Source organism: Plecotus auritus, assembly GCF_963455305.1.
Source record: "Plecotus auritus genome assembly, chromosome: 1".
Classification (NCBI taxonomy): Eukaryota; Metazoa; Chordata; class Mammalia; order Chiroptera; family Vespertilionidae; genus Plecotus; species Plecotus auritus.
The window spans coordinates 81,855,493-81,875,413 of record NC_137770.1 but is presented as its reverse complement, the minus strand read 5'-3'; the positions used below and the strand labels follow the sequence as shown (position 1 = coordinate 81,875,413).

Sequence of the window (19,921 nt, the reverse complement as noted above, 5' to 3'; positions counted from 1 at the left end):
AGTTACCAACAGGGATCTCTCATTAGATGATCAAATGATTTCTCAACAGAAACACATCAGGTCACAAGGGAATGGAATGAAGTATACAAAGTGATGCAACGCAAGGGACTGAATCCAAGAATACTCTATCCAGCAAGACTATCAATCAAAATTGAAGGGGAAATCAGGAGCTTTGCAGATAAAGAAAAAAAAAAAAAGGCTAAGGGAGTTTACCACTACTGAGCCAGTAGTGCAAAAAATGCTAAAGGAACTGTTGTGAAAAGAAGAAATAGAAAGGGAAGAAAGAACATGGGCATAAAGAAGAAAAATGGCTACTAACAAGAACATATCAATAATAACCTTAAATGTAAATGGATTAAGTGCTCCAATCAAAAGACATAGGGTGGCTGAATGGATAAGAAAACATGACCCACATATATGCTGTCTACAAGAGACCCACTTCAGAACATGGGATTCACACAGACTGAAAGTGATGGGATGGAAAAATATTTTTCATGCAAACGGAGATGAAAAATGTTGGAGTAGCAATACTTATATCTGACAAAATAGACCTCAAAGTGAAGGCCATAATAAGAGATAAGGAATGCCACTTCATAATACTAAAGGGATAGATACAACAAGAGGATATAACTCAGGTAAAGGTATATGCACCCAATGCAGGAGCACACATATACATAAAAAAAACCTTCTGGAAGATATCAAGCGAGAGAGTGAAAGCAATACAATAATAGTAGAGGACTTTAATACCCCATTGACCAAACTGGATAAATCTTCTAGATAAAAATCAACAAAGAAACAGCAATCCTAAATGACTCTCTAGATCAGAAGGACTTAATTGACATCTTCAGAACATTTCACCCCAATGCTATGGAATATACATTCTTCTCAAGTGCACGTGGAACATTTTCAAAGATAGACCACATATTAGGACTCAGGGTAAGTCTTTACAAGTTCAAGAAGATTGAAATCATATCAGGTATCTTCTCAGATCACAATGGCATAAAGTTAGAAATCACTACAATAAAAACAATTAAAAAAATAAAACATTTGGAGGCTAAATAGCATATTATTAAACAATGATTGAGTTATGAAAGAGATCAAAGAAGAAATAAAAAATATCCTGGAAACAAATGACTGAAAACACAACAATCCAAAATCTATGGGACACAGTGAAAGCATTCCTGAGAGGGAGTTTCATAACATTACAGGCTTACCTAAACAAACAAACAAATGAAAAAAACCCCAGAAAAACTGGTAATGAATTATCTAACTCTACAACTTAAAAAATGAGAAAGAGAGCAAGAAGAAAAGCCCAGAGTGAGCTGAAGAAAGGAAATTATAAAGATCAGAGTGAAAATAAATGACATAGAGATTAAAAAAATACAAAAGATCAATAAAACCAAGAGCTGGCTGACTGAAAGGATAAACAAGAGTGATGAACCTCTAGCCAGGTTCACCAAGAAGCAAACAGAAAGGACCCAAATAAACAAAATCAGAAATGAAAGAGGTGAAGTAACAACCGACCCCAGAGAAATACAATGGATTATAAAAAATACAATGAACAACTCTACTCCAAGGAACTGGGCAACCTAGAAAAAATGAACATATTCCTAGGAAAATACAAGCTTCCAAAACACAATCAGGAAGAATAAAAAAGTCTGAATAGGCTGATAACTATGGAGAAAATTGAAGCAGTAATCAAAAAACTTCCAGCAAACAAAAGCCCTGGGCCAGATGGCTTCACAGGAGAGTTTTACCAAACATTCAAAGAAGAACTAAAACCTACCCTCTGCAGACTATTCCAAAACATTCAAGAGAAAGGAACACTTCCAAGCTCTTTCTATGAAGCCAGCATTATCCTAGTCCCAAAACCAGAATTACTGGCCAATATCCCTGATGAACATAGATGCTAAAATCCTCAACAAAATTCTAGCAAATCAGATCTAGCATTACATTAGAAAGATCATATACCATGACCAAGTGGGATTTATTCCGGGGATGCAAGGCTGTTATAATATCCACAAATCAGTAAATGTGCTATATCACATAAACAAGTTGAGAGACAAAAATCACATAATCTTATCAATTGATGTAGAAAAAGCATTTGACAAAAATCCAACACCCTTTCTTTCTTTTTATTTTTTAAACTAGAGGCCTGGTGCACGAAATTCGTGCATGGAGGGGAGGTTCCCTCAACTCAGCCTGCACCCTCTCCAATTGGGGACCCCTTGCGGGATGTCTGACTGCCATTTTAGGCCCGATCTCAGGCAGTCAGACATCCCTCTCACAATCTGGGACCACTGGCACCTAACTGCTCACCTGCCTGCCTGCCTGATTGCCCCTAACTGCCTCTACTTGCCAGCCTGATCACCCCTAACTGCCCTCCCCTGCCAGCCTGATCGCCCCTAACTGCCCTGCCCTGCTGGCCTGGTTGCCCCCAATTGCCCTCCCCTGCCAGCATGATCTCACCCCCAATGGCCCACCCCTGCAGGCCTGATGTCAACCCCAACTGCCCTCCTCTGCTGGCCAATTTGGTTCTCATTGGTCAGTTCCTATGCCAGTCAGCATCAGAAGCTCCACCTCCTAGGCAGCCATTGGTTCCCCACAGCACCCACCTTTGGTTCTGATTGGTAGGTTCCTATGCCAGCCAGCATCTCCAAGTCTATCTCTGGGCCTGATCAAAGAGGCTGGGCTTAATGGCAGGCCCCTCTCCCCCCCCCCCCCCCCCCACCAGGAGGCTGGGAGAGAAAGAAAAGCCTGGCTGCTGGCAAAGATCAGAAAGAAAGAGAGATAGAGAGAGGTAAGTACACTGATCAACAGCTTCCACTGAGGCTGCAGATCAGACCCTGACTCACTTTCTGGTCTCAGCCACCTGAGCAGTCAGTGCTGGGTTGCCAGGCTGCAGCTGGGCAACCCAGTGCTGACTTCCGGATGGTCAGCATTTGGTTGTGAGCGGTCGTTACAATCCTGGGTTTTTATTATTAAGATATATTTTTATTGATTTCAGAGAGGAAAGGAGAGGGAGAGAGAGAGAGAAACATCAATGATGAGAGAGAATCCTTGATTAGCTGCCTCCTGCAAGCCCCACACTGGGGTATGAGCCACAACCCAGGCATGTGCCCTTGACCGGAATTGAACCTGGAACCTTTCAGTCCTCAGGCCGATGCTCTATCCCCTGAGCCAAACCAGCTAGGGCCCAACACACTTTCTTCATAAAAACTCTCAGCAAAGTGGGAATTGAGGGATCATACTTCAACATAATAAAAGCCTTATATGACAAACCTATAATCAACATCATACTCAATGAGCAAACACTAAAACCATTTCCCTCAAGAACAGGAACAAGACAGGGATGTCACTTTTACCACTCCTGTTCAACACAGTACTGAAAGTGCTAACCATAGCGATCAGAGAAGAAGAAATAAAAGGCATCCAAATTAGAAAAGAAGAAGTAAAGCTGTCCTTATTAGATGACATGATATTGTACATAGAAGACTCTAAAGACTCCATCAAAAAACTACTAGACTTCATAAATGAATATGGCAATGTAGCAGGATACAAAATTAACACCCAGAAATCTATGGCTTTTTTATACACCAATAATGAACTCACAGAAAGAAACTAAAAAAAACAATCCCATGTACCATTGCAATAAAAAAATTAAGATACCTAGAAATAAACTTAACAATGGAGGTAAAATACCTGTACTCAGAAAATTACAGGACGTTGAAAAAAAAAAAAGAGATAGAGGAAGACATAAACAAATGGAAGAATATACCGTGTTCATGGATTGATAGACTCAACATAATTAAAATGTCCATACTACCCAATGAACCTATAGATTCAATGCAATCCCCATTGAAATACCAATGGAATATTTCACAGCCCTAGAACAAACTCTCCAAAAATTCATATGGAATTAAAAAAAGACCCTGAATAGCCACAGCAATCCTAAGAAAGAAGAACAAAGTTGGAGGGATCACAATACCAGATATCAATCTATATTACAAAGCCCCTGTTCTCAAAACTGCCTGTTACTAGCACAAGAACAGACATATAGAACAATGGAACAGAATAGAGACCCCAGAAGTCGACCCAAGCCATTATGCTCAATTAATATTTGACAAAGGAGGAAAGAGCATACAATACAGTTAAGAAAGTCTCTTCAGTAAATGGTGTTGGGAAAATTGGACAGATGCATGCAAAGAAATGAAACTAGACCACCAACTTACACCATACTCAAAAATAAACTCAAAATGGATAAAGCACTTAAATGTAAGACAGGAAACCATAAAAATCCTAGAAGAATCCATTAGCAGCAAAATATCAAACATATGTTGTAACAATATATTTACCGGAACAGCTTCTAGGGCAATGGAAACTAAGGAGAAAATAAACAAATGAGACTATATCAAAATAAAAAGCTTCTGCACAGCAAAAGAAACCATCAACAAAACAACAAGAAAGCTCATTGCATGGGAGAACATATTTGCCAATGTTATATCCGATAAGGTATAGGGAACTCATACATCTTAACGAAAGGAAGATAAACAATCCAATCAAAAAATGGAAACTAAATAGAAACTTCTCTAAAGTGGATATACAGAAGGCCAAAAGGCATACAAAAAAATGCTCAAAGTCATTAATCATCTGAGAGATGCAAATAAAAGCAACAGTGAGGTACCTTCTCACACCTGTCAGAATGGCTATCATCAACAAAACAACAAACTACAAGTGCTAGCGAGGATGCGGAGAAAATGGAACCCTCATGCACTGCTGGTGGGAATGCAGACTGGTACAGCCACTGTGGAAGACAGTATGGGGTTTCCTCAAAAAGTTAAAAATGGAACTGCCATTTGACCCAGTAATCCCACTTCTAGGAATATACCACAAGAAACTAGAAACACCAATTAGAAAGGATATATGCACCCCTATGTTCATAGCAGGACAATTTACAATAGCTAAGATTTGGAAACAACCTAAGTGCCCATCAGCAGATAGGTGGATTAAAAAACCTGTGGTATATCTACACAACGGAATACTACACTGCTGTAAAAAAGAATGAACTCTTACCATTTGGAACAGCATGGATGGACCTGGAGAGCATTATGCTAATTGAAATTAGCCACTCAGAGAAAGATAAATATCACATGATCTAACTCGTTTGTGGAATATAATGAACATCATAAACTGATGAACAAAAATAGATCCAGAGACATGGAAGCATTGAACAGACTGTCAAACTACAGCGGGAAAGCAGGGGATGTTTGGAGTGGGGTAAGAGATCAACTGAATGACTTGTATGCATGCATATAAGGATAACCAATGGACACAGACACTGCGGGGAGGGAGGAGGGCATGTTCCGGGGGGTAGGGGAGGCCGGGGGGAGGTCAATGGGGAAAAAAGGAGATATATATACTACTATTTGTAAGACCTTAAACAATAAAAAAAAAAAGAATGGTTGAAAACAGTCCTAAATGGAGTCACTTTTGGTAACCATGTGAGGTAACAGATACGTTAATTACCTTGATTGTAGTGATTCTTTCACAATGCATATTATACTGAATCAGGTTGCACACCTTAAATATAAACAATGTATGTCCACTGTAATTCAAATATTTTCAGGTTAGTCCTTTCACACACACACACAGGCACACACACAGAGACGCCCACACCCACGCATAGTCTCACATACATACTACCCTTCTTTAGCTTCTTCATACAACTCTGATCCCAAATTTGTTTCAAAATATTCAAAGGGAGAAGGAAGGGGTGTGAGAATTGTCTTTAGTAAATGACACAAATATTTCTGTGTTGTGGCCATTGATCCAATAGGGTTTTGTCATGGACCAGTTTATGAGGGTAATAAGGTGTTGCTGCATGTTTATAAACTAGAAAAGAATTAAAAGAAGAAAAAAATTTCCACATAAGAACCATAGCACCATTTTCAGAGATATCTGTATTTGAGTTCTTTCTTACACGGGAAATATGAAAAACCTTTCTAGTCAGGAAGAGTGAGTGAGTCTTAATGATCTTGTGCACTGTTAATACTCCTACTACTACAGTGATTCAGAAGTTTGGGAAGAGAAAAAGAAAGTTCCTTGTATCATAATCTTAGACCCAAACATAACAAGGTTGCCAAATTATACAGACAGAGCTCTCATTTTCCCGATTTATATTTCCAATTTTTTAATGCTTCCCCCAACAGCTGACTGCTGGGAATACCAAAAAGAAGATACTTTCAAAACACTCCTTGTGCCCTAACCGGTTTGGCTCAGTGGATAGAGCGTCGGCCTGCGGACTGAAGGGTCCCAGGTTCGATTCCGGTCAAGGGCATGTACCTTGGTTGCGGGCACATCCCCAGTAGGGAGTGTGCAAGAGGCAGCTGAATTGATGTTTCTCTCTCATCGATGTTTCTAACTCTCTATACTTCTCCTTTCCTCTCTGTAAAAAAAAAACAAACAAAAAAAAAACACTCCTTGTGATGAAGTAGAAAAAGTACTGGATTAGTAGCCAGTTGAAATGGATTTTTTGCTTCAGCTTTTCCACTATCTTCATGTTCTTCAGCAAATCCTTTAACTTTGGGCCCTATATGTGGCAACATCAGCATCACAGGGGTGCGTGGTATTAAAATGAGATAACTGAGATGGAAGCACCTTAAAATACTTAAAATGCTATATCATACATATAATGATTACATTCCAGAGGATGGGATCTGAGAGGGCTAAACTGACCAGTATTATAAAAGGAAACAGAGTTTGTAGAAAATTTTATTACAGAAAAGCCTAGTCCCATTATAGGTTTATGTCTCCATTTCTCTTTGGTGCATTTAACTGAATGGATTATATAGAGAAAAGGGAGTAATACCAGGTAAGCAGAGGAAGCAGAGCCTGAGATAGCTCAAATGCATTACACATTGCTATTCAAGGAGTAAGTAAAAGGTCAACCACGGGGCCATAACCCCTGCAGGGTAGCATCTAGCTGTCGAAGTGCACAGGCACCAGGGGGTTACCCTCACAGGCAATGACCACACGCCTAGTGCTGGCTGTGGCCTGATAATTGCATATGGGGGGCTGGTCACCTCCCATTATCGCCCTGTCTGAGTAGTAGGGGGACGAGGAACTTCTTGTATATCTGCAGTCTGTGACTCTTACTATACCCGCATGGCAGTTCATCTTGCCATTCTTGCACTGGATATTTGGGGTGTTGCAGATGCTAATAATGGTCCCGATGTTTTCATGGATGAAGGTGTTGAAATCCTTGCAACCACGCGAAGTCATCCCCCGTTTTTGCATCATCGTGTTGCAGTACAAGTTGGTGCCACCTGTCCCTGTAGAGTCCACATGTTGCCGCAAGAATCGTTCATACATGGTCTCGCCATAGGAGGGCTGCACTAGCCCCAGCCCCAGCAGGGTCAGCAGCAAGAGCAGAAGCAATGAAAGGGTCTTCTGGAGAGCCATCACTGCCTTGGAGGTGCCTGGAGAGAAACCAAGAGGTAGGAGAAAGGAAGGTAACAAATGGGCACCAGAGAGGTGTTGAGAATGGCAAGTTGATATTTCCTCAGCTCTATAGTTCACTCTTTCCTCCCACTTCTCTGCTCACAACTTTTCTCATCACTGCTTCCCAAAGAGTAAAAGGTTTGCAAACAGGATATTCTCTGAAAGCAAGAGCTTTTCTCTTATAGAGAGACGGTGCTGTAGCCAGTACAATGACTCAGGGCAGAGACTGACGGGCTGGATGTCCAGGTGTATATGCCCTGTATGGTCAGGGAGTGAAAAGGGAGAAAAGGCAGATTTGAATGAAACTGGAGTTGTCTGTCTCTTATGGAAATTCTCTAGTCATGTGATCTTTGGAGAGTATTTGGTTCCCTGGAGACTCTGATTCCCAAAAGTTTGGATAGACAGGATATGCCAATGAGAGTTTACGAACTGGTTTTAATTCCTGAAATCTGGGAATTGAGGAAGGTGTTGAAAAAAGGATAGAGTAATGTTTAGGGTTAGCCTGTCCTCTGATGTGTCTATTCCTTTTTTAAATTAAAAATAAGTTTCAATTACAGTTGACATATAATATTATATTAGTTTCAGGTGTACCACACAGTGATTACACATTTATATACCTTACAAAGTGATCACCCCATAAGTCTAGCACCCATCTGAACCATACATCATTATTACAATCCTATTGACTATATTATCTCTGCTGACTTGGCATCCCCATGGCTATTTTTAAAACTGGCCATTTGTATTCTTAATCCCTTCACCTTTTTCACCCAGTTGGCATTCTTTTAACGGTATTAAAATCAAGTTTTTTTTGAAATCTTGCTAATCCTATAAAAAAAAAAGTAAAAAAGGGGGTATCCAGGCAAAGGGCTCTGAAGAGGCTCTGAAGATAGTAAATATTGGTTGAGTGAACTAATAAACAAAAAGAGGGAACTAATGAACAAATGAAATGATATGGGTATCAGGAATAAAGGTGTTTCCCAGGCTTGTGGAATTGACTGAAAAAAGAAATTTAAAAAATAAATGTCAACAGCACCAACTCCACAAAAGAGGACTTGGACCATGACTTTTTTCCTTGCTGTTTCTATGCACAATAAAAAACTAGGCCTTGGTGATGTATTTCATTATCATGCATGTATCCTTCATGCTATGTCTATCTTGTCAATAGCTATTGTTAGTTTTCTGTCGCCTCTAGTTGCAGAATCATGTTGTTGACACTTTTGGCAGTGGAAAATAAACATATGTTTAATAAAGTTTAAAACAACACAAAAACTAAGCAAAAACCTTCAGAGCCACAACAAAGAAAGCATTGCTCTATTGTGTCAGAACATTGCTTCTGTCGACCGAGGAAAGGAAGGAACCCAAACTTATCTGACTCTAAAATCAGTGCTTTTTCCACATCTTCTACTGCCTCTCTTTCCACTCCCCAAATATTCAGGATATTCAGGACAATTATGTTCAGAGTTGCTTCTCTCTAGAAACAGTTTAATTTAAGAGTTGAATAGGGTAAGAGTGGAAGTGGGAATCCCTCACCAACACTAACTAGCTAGATGTTTCCACCTGCTGGTCACTCCTGGGATTGGCATGAACTCATGAATTGTGAATCTCCTTGACCCTGGCAATGAGACAGGACTGACTCATTAGAGCAGCGATTTTCAACCTTTTTCATCTCATGGCACACATAAATTAAATACTAAAATTCTCTAGTACACCAAAAAATATATTATTTTACAATCTGCCAAAATAAATAGGAATAATTTTGATTCATTCACACCAGGCAGCTATTGTGCTGTTTATAATTTTTTAATTTGACAATCTAAGGGAAAAGAGGTCAGTGCTCCTGACTAAATAGTCAGATATTGCATGTTTTAAAAATTCTTGGGGCATACCCATTGAAAATTTCTGTACTAGAGCAAATAAAATTAATCTCTGACTCAACAGGAAGTGAGCAACCCAAAACAGAAAGGACAGTTTTTTGAGGGTCATACAGGCCCATTTCTACATATGCAGTCCATGGGCTGATCGTAGCTGAAGTCCTGGTTTGATGTATATGGGTACTACTATCCTTTGTTTTCAAAGATGCTGCTTCATTATGGCAGGTCACACAGTCTGGGTGACTGAAATGGCTGATGAGGGACCTGCATACCAGTTTCAAACATAACTTCATTCTCTAAAATGCTGTCTCCTATAGTCACAGCCACCTTTTGCTTGTATACAAAAGGCTAGAAGGCTCTAGGTCACATTTCAGTGCCTATACTATAGATATGAGATATGGACTTAGGAAGAGAGAGAAGGGAACAGTTGTGGGAAGAAGAGTAACAGGGAGAAATGATGCTTGATTAACTCCTCATCCTTAGACTAATGGATAGAACTTCTGAAGGTACACTTAGCACTTGGGTAATAGCTTCATCACAACAATGTAGTTTGGGTTATTTTCCCCAAATCTAATCTTGCATGGTTAATCTTGCACTTCTGATTTTGCCTGGTACTGTCTAACTTTTTCTCATCCTGCTTCTTTGTGTCCAAGATATGATTTAGAAAGATAACTGGCTACAGAGAAGATCTAAACTATTCATCAAGAGCAAACCCACAGCCTTAGCCACATAACCAACTGATTTAATAAGACATCAACAAATATTTGCCAACAAGTCCAATGTAGACATTAATGGGTGTATCTCAAGACTCTAGCTACAACAGAAAATGAAATGATCCCCAAACCATCCCAACACATACTTTTGGTCAGAACCTGTCCCAAAGTCTTTCTTCACTCTACCACATTGATTCTCAATATGAACTTCTTTTGATACTGTGATCCCAAAGAACTAGCTCTGCCACTTTAACTATATGATCTTGGGAAAATTACTTAATATCTCTCATCATTATTCCTCATTAGTAAGTGAGTATAATAATACCTACCTCTTAGGGAGGTTATGAGGAATAAATGATAAAATCAATGTTAAGTGCTTATCATAATGCCAGGTACATGGTAAGTGCTCAGTAACTGTTGGCAACGATCACTTTGCAATTTCCATTTTTCTTGGTTTCCTTTGCTTGCTTCAATCTGGATAAAATAATGAATGACTACACCAATTTGTATATATCATTGCTCCCCTCTCCTTTATTTTGTAGAGTACATGTATTCCTTCAAAAGTAGAAGGCTGTTTTTAAGTTGAAATATCTCAGCTACTAGATTTTAAGCTGTGTCCCTATAGAAAAATTTCCTTGGCACTTGAGTGGAATTTTCTTCCTTGCATATCAACATCTTCAAAGGGGTTGGGCATTTTGAGGTTTTTGTTTTCTTTTCCCTGCAAAGTTAACAAAATACAGATGACCAGGACTTCAATTCCTCAAATGATTCACTGGAGTTACAGACTGACTTGCCTGTCACATGACATTTCATTTTAAGCAGCTTTAGGTTGTGAGAAAACAAGAGACCCAGAGCAAAAAGGGCTAGGATTGGCTACCCAGCTTCTAGTTCCATCAGCAGGTCAGCAAGCAACCCCATCCATTGGCACATGATTTCCTAGGCAACAGTCATTTGCCCTAACACCAGATCAGAGAATGCAATGATAATACTCTAAGCAGATATTTGGAGAAGATATGTGTTTTCACAGCTATGGCACACTCAATATATTAATGGTCCATACTTGTGGCCTGCCTTAAAAAGGCCTTGAGTAGGTCAATGATCTCTATGGAAGTCATCTTGCATCATATCAGGGTGAAGGTACTGGTTGGAGAACCTGAGAAAAGGGTCCAAATATTCTGCCAAAATCTGGACCTTTCTCACTTACTAAGGGATTTTTGAGATTTTTACAATAAGGCAAATTTTCTATTAGGAGAGATTTGGAAAACTCTTCTTCCTACTTTCTTAGGAAGTAAGACAGTGATATCAAATGACAGTGATATCAAGTTTGAAATAGGTTAATTCAAGGAAGAAAGATTCATGTGCTGAGTGTACACCAGTAATTTACTTCTCCATTTCTTCCTCCATAAATTTAAATACTTTCAGTGAGACTGGGCTCTCCCAGGTGGCACCTGGAAACTGATCTATAACCTGGGTATTGAAAAAGCAAGGCTTATGGCCCATTTCAAGGCAATGTAGGCAGCAGGAGTGGGTACCATTGTGAATACCATGACCAGTACAGTCATATGTTCACAAAAAAGCAAAACTAGTGATATATAATTGTAGGTTATTTACAACTAGTTTTTTGTAGATAGTGCCTGGGGAGGCACATGAGCATTTCTTTAATTATTGTCAGCTGAATCCAGTGGCGCTGGCAGAGCCACGTCCTGGAAACAAACCTTGCCAGAGGCAGGTGTGTTGTCAGCCTGACCTTCAGTTCAGGTGCCAGGGGGTGGGTTTCATTATCTAAATCCAGCCAAGCACCAGGAACAAACATGATTATCCGGGCCCACCCAGAAGTGACAATTACAAAGAACCTACAAGAATGCACATAATCTCCTTTGTCTTGGGCTTTAGTAAAACTTCCTGGTTATTGCTGTATAAAATAAACGCAATGTATTGGCTCTGAGTCCCTGTCTCTCCATCAGAGGACAGTGGTCCCACCCAGTCCCAACTCTTCTTACTGTATTTGTGTCTTTCATTTTCTCAATCTCCCGTCACCCCTACTCAGGAACCAGACTGCTCTCTAGCTGTGCTGGATGCAGAGAAGAGACATATTTATACTTTCTAAATAAAATATTCAGGCACCTGTTGCTAGAAATTAGGTAACAGAAAATTAACCACTAAATCTGTGAATTGATTAGTATCCTATATAATAAAAAGCTAATATGCTAATTAGACCTTCAGGAATGACCAGTGGGTGGTGAGTGGTGCTGCGAGGCAGCCAGGTCTACGAGGGCCTACACTTGCACAAATTTCATGCATCGGGCCTCTAGTATTTTATAAAGAAAGTGTCTGTTTACCTAAGGTGTCTTTACTTAAAAACAAATCTAGATGAAGAAGAATAAGTGATAAACTTGGAATCTCTCTATGAATTCCCAAAGACCTCACAGTTGCCTGACATCTGTTGATAAAGTAAAAGATTCAAGAGAAAATAATGTAAAGTAACCATTTTTTTTATCTTTATATGAAAGTAGAGGCCTGGTGCACAAAATTCATGCATGGGAGGGGGTACCTCAGCCAGCCTGCACCCTCTCTAATCCGGGACTCCTCGGGGGATGTTCTACTGCTGGTTTAGGCCCCATCCCAGCAGTTGGACATTCCTCTCGCAATCTGGTACCGCTGGCTCCTAACTACTTGCCTGCCTACCAGCTTGATTGCTGCCTAACTACTCCCCTGCTGGCCTGATGGCCCCCAACTGCCCTCCCCTGCCAGCCTGATGGCCCCCAACAGCCCTCCCCTGCCGCCTGATCACCCCCAACTGCCCTTCCCTGATGTCCTGATCTCCCCTAACCACCTCTGCCTCGGCCCCCACCACCGTGGCTTTGTCTGGAAGGAAGTCGGACGGTAGGAAGATGTCCGGTCTCCCTGTCTAATTAGCATATTACCCTTTTATTAATATAGATTAGTATAGATAACCACGAGAATGCCCTGGGAGCAGTCTAGTCAAAGCAACTCAAAATTACCTCCTGCCTAGGACAAGAGGTGGGTATCAGGAGTGAATTTTGGTATTCATGCAGGAGAGTGTGTGTGTGTGTGTGTGTGTTGGTGTGTTGGTGTACGTGTTGGGGGGAGAGAGAGAGAGAGAGAGAGAGAGAGAAAGCTTAGTTAATCTGTTGGTATTTAATTCTAAACACTACTCCTTTTAGTTTAACATTTGTAAAAGTAATATTGGCTTATTTGACAGGAAGAACAATTTGCCTCTCATGAAAATTTTGCTTAGCAGCCATGAGCCCTGGAATTTCCTAGCTCTCTCTGTAAGATAAATTTATATCCATCCTTCCACTCACAGGAAGGGAAAGTCTAACTCCCTATTGACTGAGAAGGCACTAACTGATAGGGAAAAGGGCATTTGTATTCCATGCCATCCTCTCTGGGGGCAGCTGAGTAGAGAAAATGGGGAAAAATCAATAGGCCAAGAATTGATGAAAAGAGTTTGATTCTTACTAATTTCATAGACATTTTTATTTATCAGCATACTAGACGCCTGGTGCACAAAAATCGTGCACTTGGGGCCGGGGAGGTCCCTTAGCCCGGCCTACACCCTCTCACAGTCTGGGAGACCTTGGGGGATGTCTGACTGCCGGCTTAGGCCCGCTCCCCATAGAGGGAGCGGGCCTAAGCCGGCAGTCGGACATCCTTAGTGCTGCTGCAGAGCGGGGAGAGGCTCCCGCCACCGCCACTGAGCTCACCAGTCATAAGCCTGGCACAGGGCTTCTGGCTGAGCTGCGCAACCCTGTGGGAGTGCACTGACCACTAGGGGGCTGCTCCTGCATTGGGTGTCTTCCCCCTTGTGGTAAGTTTGCATCATAGTGATAGATCATTCCACCGTTTGGTCAATTTGCATATTAGCCTTTTATTATATAGGATTGTAACACAGAAAACAAAAAAATCCAGGCAGTTTATTTTATGGGCCCCTGGCAATGAATGTATTCACCCCTGTTTTGGAATGTGTAGGGTAAGTGCCAGGAATGGAGAGCAGAGCCAACTCGGGGCCACTGGCCTGCTGGTTATGGATGGTAAAGGGACTCATCAAAGGGACAGGCAAGCCATGTTCACAGGCAACAACAAAGTCTCTGGACCCTGATGTGGCTCTGTATCAGCAGGGAGGCCAGGGGGACCCTCTTTTTTTTTTTTGTCCAATCTCTTCCCACACCCTCAACACCCCCTTCCCCTGAGAATTGTCAGTCCACTCCCTTTCTATGCCCCTGGTTCTATTATATTCACCAGTTTATTCTGTTCATCGGATTTTATATTCACTTGATTTTTAGATTCACTTGTTGATAGATATGTATTTGCTGTCACTTTGTTGTTCATAATTTTTTTTTTAAATATATTTTATTGATTTTTTACAGAGAGGAAGGGAGAGGGATAGAGAGTTAGAAACATCGATGAGAGAGAAACATCGATCAGCTGCCTCTTGCATGCCCCCTACTGGGGATGTGCCCGCAACCAAAGTACATGCCCTTGACCGGAATCGAACCTGGGACCCTTGAGTCCGCAGGCCGACGCTCTATCCACTGAGCCAAACCGGTTTTGGCAGTTGTTCATAATTTTTTATCTTTACCTTTTTCTTCTTCTTCTTCTTCTTCTAAACGAATACCCTTCAGCATTTTTTTATAATACTGGTTTGGCAGTGATGCATTCCTTTAGCTTTTTCTTATCTGTGAAGCTCTTTATCTGACCTTCAATTCTAAATGATAACTTTTCTGGGTAGAGTAATCTTGGTTGTAGGTTCTTGCTATTCATCACTTTGAATATTTTTTGCCACTCCCTTCTGGCCTGCATAGTTTCTGTTGAGAAATCAGCTGACAGTTGTATGGGTACTCCCTTGTAGGTAACTAACTGTTTTTCTCTTGCTGCTTTTAAGATTCTCTCTTTGTCTTTTGCCCTTGGCATTTTAATTATGATGTGTCTTGGTGTGGTCCTCTTTGGATTCCTCTTGTTTGGGGTTCTTCGTGCTTCTTGGACTTGTAAGTCTATTTCTTTCACCAGGTGGGGGAAGTTTTCTGTCATTATTTCTTCAAATAGGTTTTCAATATCGTGCTCTCTTTCATCTTTTGGCACCCCCATAATTCGAATGTTGGTATACTTGAAGTTGTCCCAGAGGCTCCTTACACTATCTTCATATTTTTGGATTCTTTTTCTTTTTGCTCTTCTGGTTGGGTGTTTTTTGTTTCTTTGTATATCAAATTTTTGACTTTATTCATGGGATCCTCTAGTCTACTGTTGACTATCTGTATATTATTCTTTATTTCAGTCAGTGTATGCTTAATTTCTGACTAGTTCTTTTTCATTTTTTTGGCATTCTCACTAAGATCCTTGAAGGTCTCACTAAGTTCCTCAGAGGTTTCTAGAAGCTTCTTGAGTAACCTTATAACTGTGGTTTTGAACTCTATATCCAGTAGTTTGCTTTCCTCCATTTCTTTCATTTGTGACATGTTTCTTTGTTTCCGCATTTTGGCTGCTTCCCTGTGTTGACAGAGTGGCCTTGTGTGGTAGGTGTCCTATAGGGTTCAGTGGCTTAGCCTCCTCAATCACCTGAGGTGGACATTCTTGGTGCACCCCTTTGTGGGCTGGGTGCACAGTCTTGTTGCTGTTGGTATCACTGGGAGCAACTGACCTCCAGGCCAACTGGCTGTGAGGACCAGCTGTGTCTACAATGGAAGAACTGCTGTGCAGGAGACACCCTTATGGCGCAGGACTTGCTTCAGTGGTGTTTTGGTGCTCACTGAGTCTGCCCCTTGAGTGTGTCACTTATGGATGTGAAGAGTTGTAATCTGGTATGGTCTCACACTGACCACTGGGTACACTGGCTCTTGGATCTCCAAGGAGGTGCAAAGTCAGCCACTGCCTGAGGCCACCCAGCAGGAGCTGCAGAGAGATCTGCAGATTCCTCCACTTGGTATAGGGTTTCGAAATGCCCAGATGAGGTACAGCTGTGAAGCAAGGCAGGCTGCTGCTGCTGGGCCTTGGGCCTTCTTTTGGAAGCTTTGGGGCTCTCTGACCCAGCTGCAGTTTGATGGGTTTTAGACTGAGAAAGGACAGGCCATTCATATGCAAAACCTGCTGCTCACAGCTTTGGTGGGGTTGTAAATTGGGTGGGGCAGGGTCTCTGGGAATCACCATGGTGGAGCAAACAGCAATGGTTTCCAGTCAGCCCTACACCGGAGAGGTCCCCGTGTCTCCGCATCCTGCACTCCCATGCAGAAACAATGATCGCTGCGAGCACCTCTGAGAGAAAGCTGCCCTCACATTCAGTCCCGATGCCAGACAGTCTAGTTTCTCCCCGTATGAGTCTGGGTCCCCAGAGTCTCGCCCGGAACTGGAGTTCAGAGCAATCGGAAGCTTGTATCTCCCTCCTGATTGAAAAACAAACAAACAGCGCCCCCAGTTGCCAGCTCATTCTGCGTGTGCCTCCGCACCTCTGTCCCTCCACACCTCCTGCCAGTCTCAGTGCGCTTTTTTCTTTCCTTCTAGTTGTAGAACTTCCACTCAGCCAGCTATCCCACGGTTCTGGATGATAGTTGTTTGTCTTTTAGTTATAGTTTTGATGTGGTTGTGTGAGACAGCAAATACACTGTTTACCTATGCTGCCATCTTCAGGGGGACTCTCTTTATGCCTGCAAGTAGTGACCTGAAAAGGAGACCTGCTTATTCTAAAATTTTTTCTGTAAGGCATTCCATTCTCATCTTCACAGACAACCTTGATATTGTTACTGGTGTCTTTGCAGAGTAAAGTCAGCCCTCATCTCCTTATCATGGTTTCACAGTATCTGCCATTGTGTCCAATTGGATTGGCATCATAGTGCTGGGCCAGGAACAGTCTGTACCTGTCGTCATTCTGAGCCAAGATCGGTGGGGTCAGACCCAAACCCAGCATGAAGACCAGCAACAGAGAGCCCAGGCCCATCATTACCTCTACTGACAAAGGCTCCTGCCAAGGGAAAAAGGTATGCTGGGGCAAATTAGGCTAAAAAGGCAAATTAGGGTAAAAGGACAGGGCATCATGAGTTAGGTATCCTCAGTCACCTAAATTACATATTTTATTTTCTCTTCCTCACTAATCTCACATTTTTTGTCAATCCTTTCCTTTGGAAAATCAATCTAAGTTTCCTGAACACAAATTCTAGCCCCAACCATTCTTTCCTATCCCTTAAGACTCACAGAGTACTTACCTTTCTATCAGTCATAACATTGCGATATCCATTTACACTCTAATTCATTTATTAATTAATTGAATAATAAACATTACATAAGCTCCTCTGGGTACAAGGCACTGTGCTAGGTCCTGGCACACAGAGACCATTAAGACATACCCAAGTCCTCAAAAGGAGATGTAGCATCCATGGGGAAGGAATAGGAGCTCCAGTTCACTGAGATGAGACAGTAAGATAAGAGAACTATAAAAAAGATGGACTTTAAAAAATATCTTTAATTGATTTTAGACAGAAAGGAAGGGAGGGGGGAAAGAGAAAGAGAGAAAAAGAAAGGGAAACATTGATGTGAGAGAAACATCTATCGGTTGCCTCCCATAGGCACCCAGACCAGAGATCAAACCAACACCAGGGGTTTGATCTGACTAGGAATCCAACCAGCAACCTTTTGGTGCATGGGATGACACTCAACCAACTGAGCCACACTGACCAGGTCAAAGAGAAACTTCTAAGGAACCCCGAGCTCAAAGAAGGGTGAGTCAGAGGTTTGTTAAAGACAGGATTGCAGGTATTCAAGTCAATAAATCAGCTGGCTATAAGGAATGCAGTTTTGCCCTGAGATGAAGGGAGACAGACCCAATTCTCCAAGAATTAGTTGTTATGTAGGTAAAGGTGGAATTATTCTGTACTATTTAAAAAAAAAACAGAGAGGAGCATGGAAGAATCGATGCAATGTCTGGAAATAGATCTGGGGTCAAGTTCTACAGAAGACTGCAGGAAGAGGAATTCAAGCTTATTTTTTGGAACAATGTGGATTATTCCAGAGAATATTTTCTAGTTTCCCCTATAAATGTATATAGACTGTTATACAATAGGTAAATGATGTTACTATGTGATATAAAACAACGCCAACAAAGAAAACCTCTTCAGAACTTTTCCTCAAGTCAAAGTTCTTACAATTTGCTGTAATGATTTAAAATCTTCCTCAAATGAAGAATAGGAAAGAGAAGGGGATTGCTGCCATCATCTCTCAAGCATTTTCAGTCTAACTGTAGAACTCACACTTCCCAGGGCAGTGTGTCACAGACACTCAAACACACCCATAAAGTAAATAGAATGCTTCTTCCTGGAGTATGAGTTTATCTCAATGGTTGATTATTAAAAATAGAATTAATCAAGTATAGATTATAACAAAATAGGAAACAAATTTCTTATGAACTTTTAAAACTTTATGCGTTAAGAAATGTGACTATTTGAGAACTGAAAACTATTTGGTGTTCGCAGCAGGTAGTTTCTGACAATACTTTTAGTTCTTTGGAGAAAAATTTAAACAACATTCAGAGCCTTTAAGAACCATCATATCTCCCCCCACTTATATCAAATATATTTGAGTGTTCCCACATCCAATAATAAAAGTGACTTTTCACAAAAATTTGAAACTGATTTTTATAATTTTGTTTTTCAAATTGTTTGTGAATGAGGAACTTATTTATTTTATGACTGGCTATGATTTCTTAGCAACTATCACACTTAATGAGAAATTCATACAATGGGAGAAAAATTTGGCTTTCAAGTTATTCTTAAGTGTGATGTAATTAATACAAATCCTAAATTAAAAGAAAACAAATGGTACATTTTCACAGACATTAAATTAATTAGTAATCTTTATTTTGTAGTTTTCTAAGTCAATAAACATTATTTTCAGGTCAAGTATTTTTATACCCTTAAAGATGCCACAGGTTCTAGCATTAAGCCTGTAGTATTACTAAACAGCCCTTGAAGTATGTCTGTGAATCTAGAAAGACCAGGAAATCCAGGGTTCTGATGGTTTCCTGGGAAGGCATGTGAGAGAGAGACCAAAGTGAACACTCTTTCTCATCATCATTCGGCATTGATACACCTTGTCTGTTTCATAATAATGATACACATTTTGGCACACTGTTGAAGAATTCCAAATTATACACTAAGAAAATATTTGGTCATTCCACAATACTAAAATAAATAACAACTGAAAATATTTCCATTAGGAACATTAATTATAATTTATAATAGAATCAAGTGAAAGCATGTTCTTGGGACTTGAGCAAAAACGTGGTTCATGACTGAAGAGAGAAGAGCCAGCCCTAAAAGAATAACAAGTATTCATACATGGCCACTGCTTCAACACCGCTGCTGGCCTGCCATGCTCCCCATTTGCCAAGCTCTTTACATTTACACTGTGCTTTTTAGTCTTCTGGGTGTGTTTTCTTTTTCTAGTTTTGGGGAAGACCTCATCAAAGGTTTATTGATTTGGATTCACTTAGGTCTCTTGTTCTCCGATAGACAAATATTGCCTCCTAATGTCAAAGGCAATTATAGAATCTCAGGCTCCCAAGATGGAACAGGACCTTAGGGTCACCAAGTCAACACCTCTCTGCCTGGGGCCAGAATCCCAAAGTTCAAAATCAGGAAGTAGAACCAGAGCTGTAGTAGCCAAAAGAGTCATTAGGTGGCAGTGGTGGACAGAAATGTTGCCAATGTTTTCCATGCTGTAGTGGAGACCAGGGGTCCTGGTAGGAGTTGCCAGTGCTCTACAAGTGTGGGGATATTGTTGTTCAAAGAAGGGGGTCTGAGATGTTGGGCCTGTCTAGAGTCTGTACAA

General features: G+C 40.9%; 1 protein-coding gene across 1 annotated transcript in view; it reads right to left on the bottom strand.

The window, feature by feature from the left end:
- Positions 1-5,947: 5,947 nt before the first annotated feature.
- The window catches only part of LOC308238769 (ribonuclease 4-like), a 29,132-nt gene continuing 15,158 nt past the window's right edge, over positions 5,948-19,921 (bottom strand). The window contains exon 2 of the mRNA XM_080651094.1: positions 5,948-7,478. Coding sequence (XP_080507220.1) covers positions 6,979-7,461 — 483 coding nt within the window. The 5' untranslated portion in view covers positions 7,462-7,478 and the 3' untranslated portion in view covers positions 5,948-6,978. The remainder of the gene's footprint in view (positions 7,479-19,921) is intronic.